Below are 9,444 nucleotides of genomic sequence, written 5' to 3'. Positions count from 1 at the left end.
GTGTTTTTAGTACGAGAACTAATAATATAAATAAATACTAAAAATATATTACATTGTGTTAATCGCTCTTTTTACAGTAAACATTATATTAGCAACATAATTACAGAATACAATTTTAGACATTTTTGGACAACGTCCAACCAGAGAGAATAATAGAATAGTCGCCGCGTGACATATTTTCTCTTCTGCCAGCCAGACCGCGCAGCCGAATACTTCCGGAAATGCCCGATGTCATCGGCTAGGATAGCGGCGCGTTATAATTGCTTTAAGGTTATAGCTTAAGGTCCATTTTTCATACATTTTGTTTCACCTTTAATCTGGGTAACTAAACAAGTATTGACAAGTAAAGAATTTAAATTCACGTCTAGTTAGTGATTAGTTCTCGCAATTGAAAGAAAAACGTAAAAATAATTAATATGCATGGATATTTCGGCCTTTAAAATTTCGTCGTATTAAATTTTTACGTTTTTCTTTCAACTGCGAGAACTAATCACTAACTAGACGTGAATTTAAATTCTTTACTTGTCAATACTTGTTTAGTTACCCAGATTAAAGGTGAAACAAAATGTATGAAAAATGGACCTTAAGCTATAACCTTAATACATTATTATTATTTTTAATATTATGTCCTTGTTACTGGACTGCTGGCCCGTGTCAGTGACCGTTATTCTTTTATGAATCTCCTCTATTTTTTTTATTGATACAATATCGACATTATAAAAAAATGTAAACAACCAAAGTGAATATAACACATTGTAGAAATATAATATTTAGTTATTTTGCTGTATGCTTTATAAATTTTGAACAGCGTCTAAAAATATAATTAGCGCTTCATTTTGCTCATATCATCGCCTTTACTTGTGCTTGATAAGGCGAGCGACTTGCTCGTCTCGTCTTTCATTGTACACAAAAAATCATAATAAAACACTTGTTATAACAAATATTTATTACAAACAATACATACAAAACGATAACTTACGGTAACTGTCATGCATTTTAACAATTGTATAGAAATGTCATATCTGCCTTCATGAAAAAATATTATGATGATGTGAAGACCTGAAGGAAGGAAATGAAATGTGAAGAACTAAACTCACATTTTAATTATCCTTTACTCGATATTTACTTTTACAAACATTTTTTTTCGTTCGCTAGGTTTTGAATTGTAAACCAAAATTTGGAAGTCTTGCTTATAGGTTAGTATTGGCTCATCACTGAAATACGTTAGTATTCACTTTTTCAAACGAGTAAAAAGCATTTACTAAATTTATAATGTTAAATGGGTGGACCATTTAGTTCAAAGCACCGTCAGGCGCACCTACTTTGTATACTTTATTCATACTCTAACGTAGATATTGGTATAATATAAACATAAAATGACTGAAAGTATCACCTGTCTAGATAATATATTTCATTACTGGGTCGCTTTAACGGAAGCCACAATGTCCTCTTGGACTCGAATATTCACTTCTTCTTTTTAACCGTTTACTTGACTACTATAGACCCTGTTTGTCTAATTTAGGGTCAGATATTTGAGGAAAGCAAGAGTTCCAAATCTTAGATAATTAAAATAAATGTCAGAAAATAGTTTGTCTTTAGCACTGGTATATATACGAAACTCATTTAAAAATTACAATTAATTATATACAAATAATTTAAATTAGGCACTTTATATTTACTAGAAATATGATCGCCATAATAAATAAATTAAAATGTCAACAAGAAGCTTCGCGAAGATTGAAAAGGAAGGTAGACTGTTAGGTAGAAAAAAGTAAAAGAAGCTGGCTTAAAAACAAAAATAAAAAAATAAAACATTTAAAAAAGGAACCAATTAATTTCATCATGAAATGAAATCTGAGCAAAGCTTGAATAATACTTTGAAATTGGAACTATAAATGTCAGCCATATTGAATTAAATTATGGTTTGTCAACGTAAAAACTCTATGATCTATAGAAAGAAGAAATATAGTACGGAATAGTCAACACAACTTTTATAGCACAAACTTCTAAGGTAAACAACCAAAAAAAGTTACAAACTATAAAAATGTACACATTTTTTTCTGGCCATCCATCTTAAAGTATTTATTAAAAATATTTTTTCAAACTTCATAGTTGTACTTCAACTTTCCTTTGCCTTTTAGGCTAATTATTAAAAATAAAAAATTGTGAGCAACAAGATTCATTCATGGCAACGGTATATTTAGCAGTTCTTATTTAAGGCAAAAATACATCTAGGACGACTATCTTTGTGGCCTGAGAAGTCTACGAACCCATGTTTATGTACAATATTGTCTCACTGCTGGTGCTCTTGTGAAGAAGTATATAGAAATCTCGTTCAAAAAATAAATTAAGGACTATATCACTGACTAAAGCGTACGTTTCGGAATTGAATAGCATTTATTTTAGTCATATTTATAGTAATTAATAGTCCAGTTAATGTAATAAAGCCCATTTTCAAACATATCAATATTATTCATTTGCGAATTAAATTTAATAAAACCTATATCAATTTAATTTTAGATGTAAATCTTACAATTAAAGCCACACAGCAAATAAACCCAGCAGCTTTAGACATGAATGCTCAAGCCCAGCAGTAGACAATAGAATGATCTAGAACACTTCCTTCCTAAAATTAAATCCGAACTGATCGCACTTAACTCGCAGAATCCTTGCTAGTTGTGGAGGTCCACAGTAGAATACCGTGACCTTCCCCTTGTTCTGTTCTTGGAGTTGCTTGAACACTTTGTCCCAGTTTGGTCGGCCGGCGTTCGTGCGCGTCTTCAAACCTGTTATGAGGTCGCGTTTTTCCTGTAATGGGATTATTCGTCAATGTTGTCTTGTATTTCGGATCTAAAATTTATTTATGTTAGTCAACAAGGACTAGGAGTTCCTTCATATATGACTTCATTAGTATCATAAACTCCCAAAACTATTGCAGCATCCTTAATGGTTTCAGGGTTAAACTTTATTAAGCCGTGTCAGTCAATAATAACTAAGAATTCATGGAAATATGACTCCCAGTAATTCTCAAAACTTTTGCATCATTTATGTAGTTATGATAATATTGGTTTTTAACAATATCTCCAGGCTTTGATCTGGAAGTAAGATATCACGTCAGCTAGAATAATGTAATGTAAGGATCTATCAACACCACAATATGCTGGAATAAAGTAAAATAATTATCATTTAACTACTTAAAGGTTTGGACCTTAGTCCACCGCACTGGCCTAGGGCTAGTTCTAGTTGGCGGTTATCGGCTTATGCTCATCAAAGATATGAAACAGTGCACAGAACGTGCTCCAATCTCTCATAACAATATACATATTGTATCGTGTTAAATAATATCATATGGATATCATGACACGTTGATACTATATTAAGCCAAACATTAATATTACTGTATATGTGTGGAAGCCGGTTACTATTTAACATCGACACTTTGCCTTCGAAAAATTTTTAGTTTACCCACTTAGTCTTTATATGCATAATCTTAATTTATTGTATTACTCTTTTAAATTCTGTACGCTCGTAGTTAACCATGATCTAATTCTTATGAGGAAATAAAAGATCTTAATCTAATCATTAACCCAAACCTTTTCATGCAACAGATCCAAGGCGAGCTGCAACCCGACCGCCTTCATATCGGACTTCTGCAACGCACTGGTGATGTACATGTGCATGTCCAAGAAACGGTCCTGCCCGTCCAGCTCCGCCTGCTCCATCTCCAGCTGGGAGAGGAGGGACACGAACCACTCGAACGACCGCTGCTCACGGTTTATCCAGAAGAAGTCCACCTAAGGGAAAGTATGTTAATGTAATACAAACTGATCCAAATACAGCAGTAATTAACATAGCATAATTTTGCTTACTGATTTATATACGAAATAATTACCATAGCATCATTATTTTCTACAGGATAATGAATATCCTGATTTCAAAGAGCGAAACTACATCTTTGTAACAATCTATTGATATGACGTCGAATCATTTTGCTTGCGTTTATTTGTCTTAAGATAATAGGACTATAGTCGTGTACCTATAGAAGTTTTCATACACTGATACTTGAATACAGTTTAAGAATATAGCACACATATCAACTCGGAAGGGGATAGTCACCGTATCACCTTTCGCCTCGCCGTCAAACATGCGTCAACCTAACATAAGCACGTCACCAATGCGAATCAGCAGCTCCGGTACGTCGACTCGGCTACGGCTCACCGACCACTGGTGGACATGGTTGGCTCCAGAGGATTGAGAGGCGTTATCGCGTGGACGACGAGCCGTAACCTCGGGAACTGTAAGTTGACCACGCACCGCACCGCGTGAGCTTCTCCGAGCCGAGTTGATATGTGTGCTATGACTTTAGACGTGATTAGTTGAGTGATCTTTTTATTTATTATTTAACGAAAGGCAGCACCCAATAATTATAAAGAATACTTAAGCACTAAATTACATTAAGACAAGATTGTATTCCTTAACCTATGCCCTGATTGAAATTATACGGATCTTCGTTGGTTAGGGGTGTAGCATAGGAGCCGTACCTTGTTGAGCGTGTGTCGCGAGTGCACGGCGGGGGCGCTGAAGGCGTGCGCGCAGGCGGGGCAGGTGAGGCGCGCGGCGCGGTGTCGCTGCGCGGCCGCCTGCAGGATCGACGCGAACGGCGTCACGCCGATGCCCGCCGCCACCAGCGCCGCGTGCTGCGCGCTCCAGATGCGGGACGACGCTGCGCCGTATGGACCGTCCACGAACACCTGCGAAAAGGTTTGTAGACGTCGAGTTTGTTGCCATCATCTCTTTGGTTTAGTGACATGCCAACAAATACTGACTGCAGCCAACTGCAGTTCGCGCCATATAATTTGCCTCTCAGTGAGTAGTTTCAGCCACGTCGAGTTTGTTTCTATCGCCTTTTTGGTTTAGTGACATGCCAAGAAATACTGGATGTAGTTAGCGCCATATAATTTGCCCTTCAAAGGGTAGTAACGGAGAGTGAGAGAATTGTTTTATTTTATTTTATTTTAATTTATTCAAAAGATACGTCGCTGCGTTGGAGATCACTTTACAGATTAATCTTAATGTTTTGCCCATGTATGGAAATAATTTATGAAGTAGAACAATGACACCAAATTATTATTGACTCTGTTATGGACCTAATTTTGCCTTCTTTCTTTTTACTCACCTCCAGTGGTTTCCCGATGGGATAGTTGGATAACGAGCTGTCGCAAGTGGATGATTCGGACGGACTGATGACGTTCACTGTAGGTCTTTCTGCCTCCACATCTCTGTCAGGTGATATGCTTTTTGACAATCTTCTTCTAGCTGTAGAGGAAATTATAGGAAGTTGTATCTGCCATCGTCATGAGTAGCATGATATATTTTTTGTGTATATTTTTATTTTTCGTGTTATAATAATTTCAGCCCTGTATTATATACTGTCTCACTGCTGGGCACGGTTCATGTCTACTACTGAGGATTTAGGCCTTAGTCCAACACGCTAGTCTAGTGCTGGTAGGCGGTTATGAACTTATACTCATCAAAAATATTTAGTGTCATTTAAGAGTTCACACACATTCATACACATAAATAACTTTCAATAATATTATTGTAACGGTGCCTTTTTTATTCTGTCAGCATAATTAGTATTGTATACCGCTGTTATGTGAGAGCGAGATGTCCTGACACAGCTATTTCCTACGTCTACTGGGAGGCCCCAACCTTTCCCTTATGTATTTTCTATATGTTGAACGAAACAAATATTTTTCTTTTTTCATTTCAAGAGTTTTCCAATCTCTTAGGGCCAGCACATATATGACGGAGCGCAACGCAGCGATTTTTTTATTGTCAAACTATTATCGAGTTCATTGAAATAATATTCAAAGTTAATGAACACAACAATGTAATGCCTAATGGCGCCATTTGAAGGCCGCCAGCGCCATCTACTAAAAAAAATAACGGGATAAAAAGCAGCTTGTATTATCCAGCACATGGTCTATCTGTGTACCAAATTTTATCTAAATCCGTTTAGCGGTTTTTGCGCTCACTTCTAACACATACAAACATTTCCAACTATGATATTAATAAGAGTAAGATAAAAAAGATTACGAATGTTACCAGCAGCCAGTATGCTGTCGCCCGAGCTCCTCCTGTCGTCGCCGCAGGGCGCCTTGAAGGCGATGATGGTGGGCTTGTTGCGCATGTAGCGGAAGGAGTGCGCGAGCGCGCGGTGCTGCGGGCGCGAGTCGGCGCGCGCCGGGGCCCGCGAGCGCGCGCGCGACAGCGACTGCGACGCGAAGCTGCGCTCCGACTCGCAGCGCATGAACTCGCGCAGGCTGGACAACATGGTTCATTTCTTTATTTATTTATTTAATAAGGTACACCAACAGCATACATTTCCTTAAATCTAAAAAAACATTATAATAATAAATAATATCAGCCCTGTTTAATATACTTGCCCACTGCTGAGCACGGGCCTCCTCTACTACTGAGAGAGATTAGGCCTTAGTCCACCACGCTGTAGTGCGGATTAGTAGACTTCACACACCTTCGAAATTCCTATAGAGAACTTCTCAGATGTGCAGGTTTCCACACGATGTTTTCCTTCACCGTTAAAGGGAACGATAAATTCACAAAGAATACACACATAATTTTAGTAAAGTCAGAGGTTTGTGCCCTTGGGATTTGAGCCTGCGGACATTCGTCTTGGCAGTCCGTTCCACACCCAACTAGGCTATCGCCGCTCGGCTACAAAAAATATTGCATGTTGACAATTGGCTAATATGCATGCCACTTACAGGTGTACACAACATTCACAAAGTAAATATAATGTGACTAACAATAATTAATACTTAAGAGGAATAAAATTTTTGAAATAAACCAATTCCACTAGTAAAAGGAATTACTTGAAAATAATTACTAATATCAGATTTATTATATTCACAAAATATAGTCTATCCAAGATACTTCAGGTCTTACTTTATTAGGCTGCCGTATCCAACTGGCTACTACTAAAGAAATATTTTAATTAAACATGGATTAAATAAAAATATTGTATTGTGTGCAACATTATATCCTCAACCTGCGCCTAATACTGGGAATGAAATTTATTATTTTGATCCTTGAAACCAACTATTCTCAAACTACTTATTAGATTTAGGTTATTATTTACGGACTAAAGTAAGAATTCTGCTATAACAAATGCACATTTTTATTGTTGGAACGAACCACAGACAGGACAGTATTTTAAAACGCAGAACACAAATAATATAAATAACATAAGCGCCTCTAGCGGCAAGAAACAGAAACATCTTGACATAATACAATTTATAACTTAACAGTACTCACGCCAAAATCCTTTGCCTCTTCTTAATATTCTTTTGAACGTCTGGCATCGAAACCGACTTCTCTAAATGTCGCTGCGGTGCTAATAGCCCTGGGTTCAGGTTTTTGCATGATATTGGTGAACTTGCTGGAACAAGAATAAAGGATTGGAAACTAAATTTACGGTAATAATTATAAATTCTTCTAACTGGGAATGAAAATCGAATGTAGAAGAAGCAGATAAATTAGAGACCAACCATGGCACTGTAGGAATGGTTAGTGACTGGAGTGTTTGTTTGTTGGCTACCTACATTTTTTTTATTTATCCATATTGTAACTAATTACATAATACTGTTTTAAAGCTGATCTCCACAATAAGATTATATAATGATTTCAATTTTACTTGACAGATACCAAAATCTATCTCCATACTAAAATGTAAAATTATGGGAACACAATCACAATTGGATCCAAATCAAATGTTATCAGATGAGTTTAACATTTCTAACACAACTCCATCTGGCCCATACATATATGTCTGTTCTCTGAATGAAATCACAAAGATAGCGGCTACAATAATTTCATTAAAAATGTGAGGAATTTAATACGAAATACTGTTTATTTGTACTGTGTTACACTATTGCATTTGTTACCCTGTAATACTGACGAGCTAAGCTCAAAAGCAGCATCTTAAAAAAAAAAAAATCTAGATTTTTATGTCGTCAGATAGCTTAAAGAATTACCTATCCAATGAACTTCCTTAAATAACGGTATCTTGTTTAGAACTTACTAAAAAGACCTTAAAAGAGTTTCACTATCTTAGTTTTACATTCTAAACTATATTTACAAAACTTCGATTATCTCGAAATAAGATTTCCCTGACATACCGCTTTCGCGCTTAGCGCGGCAGAATAGTAGATGTAAGAGAAGTTAATAAATAAATAAAATATCAAAGACTACATCAATCACCAATTTCTTAAGAACCTTGTAGTAATAATACCCTCAATATGTCCATTATGGTCTTCATTCTCCTTATCCTCGTCTAGTTCGAAGCTCTCGTTGGTATAGCTGGTTGGTGAGAAGTCCACTGATCTCTTCTTCGCACTGTTACCGGAGCTGCGCCTCTTCAACTTCGCACTCAGGCTTGAGAGAGTTCTGGTGGCTTTTCTGTAGATAAAATATTTTTTTTATATATATTTAAACGATAAAGTGATCCCTCTGCAATTGATGGTGAGAGGATCGAGAGTCTTGATGAGAAATAATTATCCATTGCCAGCAGTTATTATTATGCCGGCCTCTTTGAAATTGGATATATATGATACAGTGCTTGTTATTCGAACTAAAAATATCCTGCCACCAGAAATTCTTACTTTTTATAATAATGATTGAGAACTGCCCATAAACAATACTAATGCCGTATTTTAAAATTAAGGAGGCCTGCAGGACTTTAAAACATTGAAACAAGGGGAAATTTATTTTCACCAGAAAGAAGCAAATAGCAAAAACCCTGTCACTGTCGAAGATAAGTTTCCACCGTCTTCCTTGACAATCCACATCGTCAGAAGAATATTTATCGTATACATGGGTGAAATAAAAACCTTTATAAACCAGGAATAGAAATTATCAAGGCGAAGTTTTCACTACCGAATCCGACAATAAGGGGCCACTGCCTTCCATGAGAATCCAGACCGTCAGAAAAATATATATACTACAAGTAAATTAAAAACCTTCATAAACAAGGAATATGAATTATCAAAGACGAAATTTTACGAGCTTTCAACATTAATCACACTTTGTACTTTACAAGTAATTTTTGTATTCAATACTTATGGTTGGAGTCTTCAATGGCTTTGTTGGGCATTTGTTGAGCGTGCAGTCTCGCTTGTTCCCGTTCGAAGTACTCGTACAGGCGACTCGTCCACTCTCCTACAGCACGCACATGTATCCACAGATAATCTGTAATTAATCAATCAACCAATTAATTTTCTGTTTCTCAAGATACAATTTGCTTAGTTTGAGAGACGGCTGATTCTCATATTTGATTAAGCCTTAAGAATTATCTCTGGTTATTTATGAATATTTCCCTTTTATTTTTGTAAATAAATAAATACATAAATTAATCATCGTACT

General features: G+C 36.3%; 1 protein-coding gene across 1 annotated transcript in view; it reads right to left on the bottom strand.

The window, feature by feature from the left end:
* Window positions 1–928: 928 nt before the first annotated feature.
* LOC115444620 (NADPH oxidase 5) overlaps window positions 929–9,444 on the bottom strand; it is a 50,388-nt gene continuing 41,872 nt past the window's right edge. Inside the window, 8 exon segments of the mRNA XM_030170462.2 lie at window positions 929–2,808; window positions 3,594–3,794; window positions 4,542–4,751; window positions 5,177–5,316; window positions 6,109–6,326; window positions 7,339–7,462; window positions 8,315–8,481; window positions 9,141–9,270. Coding sequence (XP_030026322.1) covers window positions 2,611–2,808; window positions 3,594–3,794; window positions 4,542–4,751; window positions 5,177–5,316; window positions 6,109–6,326; window positions 7,339–7,462; window positions 8,315–8,481; window positions 9,141–9,270 — 1,388 coding nt within the window. The 3' untranslated portion in view covers window positions 929–2,610.

This window comes from Manduca sexta, chromosome 5, assembly GCF_014839805.1.
Source record: "Manduca sexta isolate Smith_Timp_Sample1 chromosome 5, JHU_Msex_v1.0, whole genome shotgun sequence".
NCBI lineage: Eukaryota > Metazoa > Arthropoda > Insecta > Lepidoptera > Sphingidae > Manduca > Manduca sexta.
This window is presented reverse-complemented; position numbering and strand designations above follow the sequence as displayed.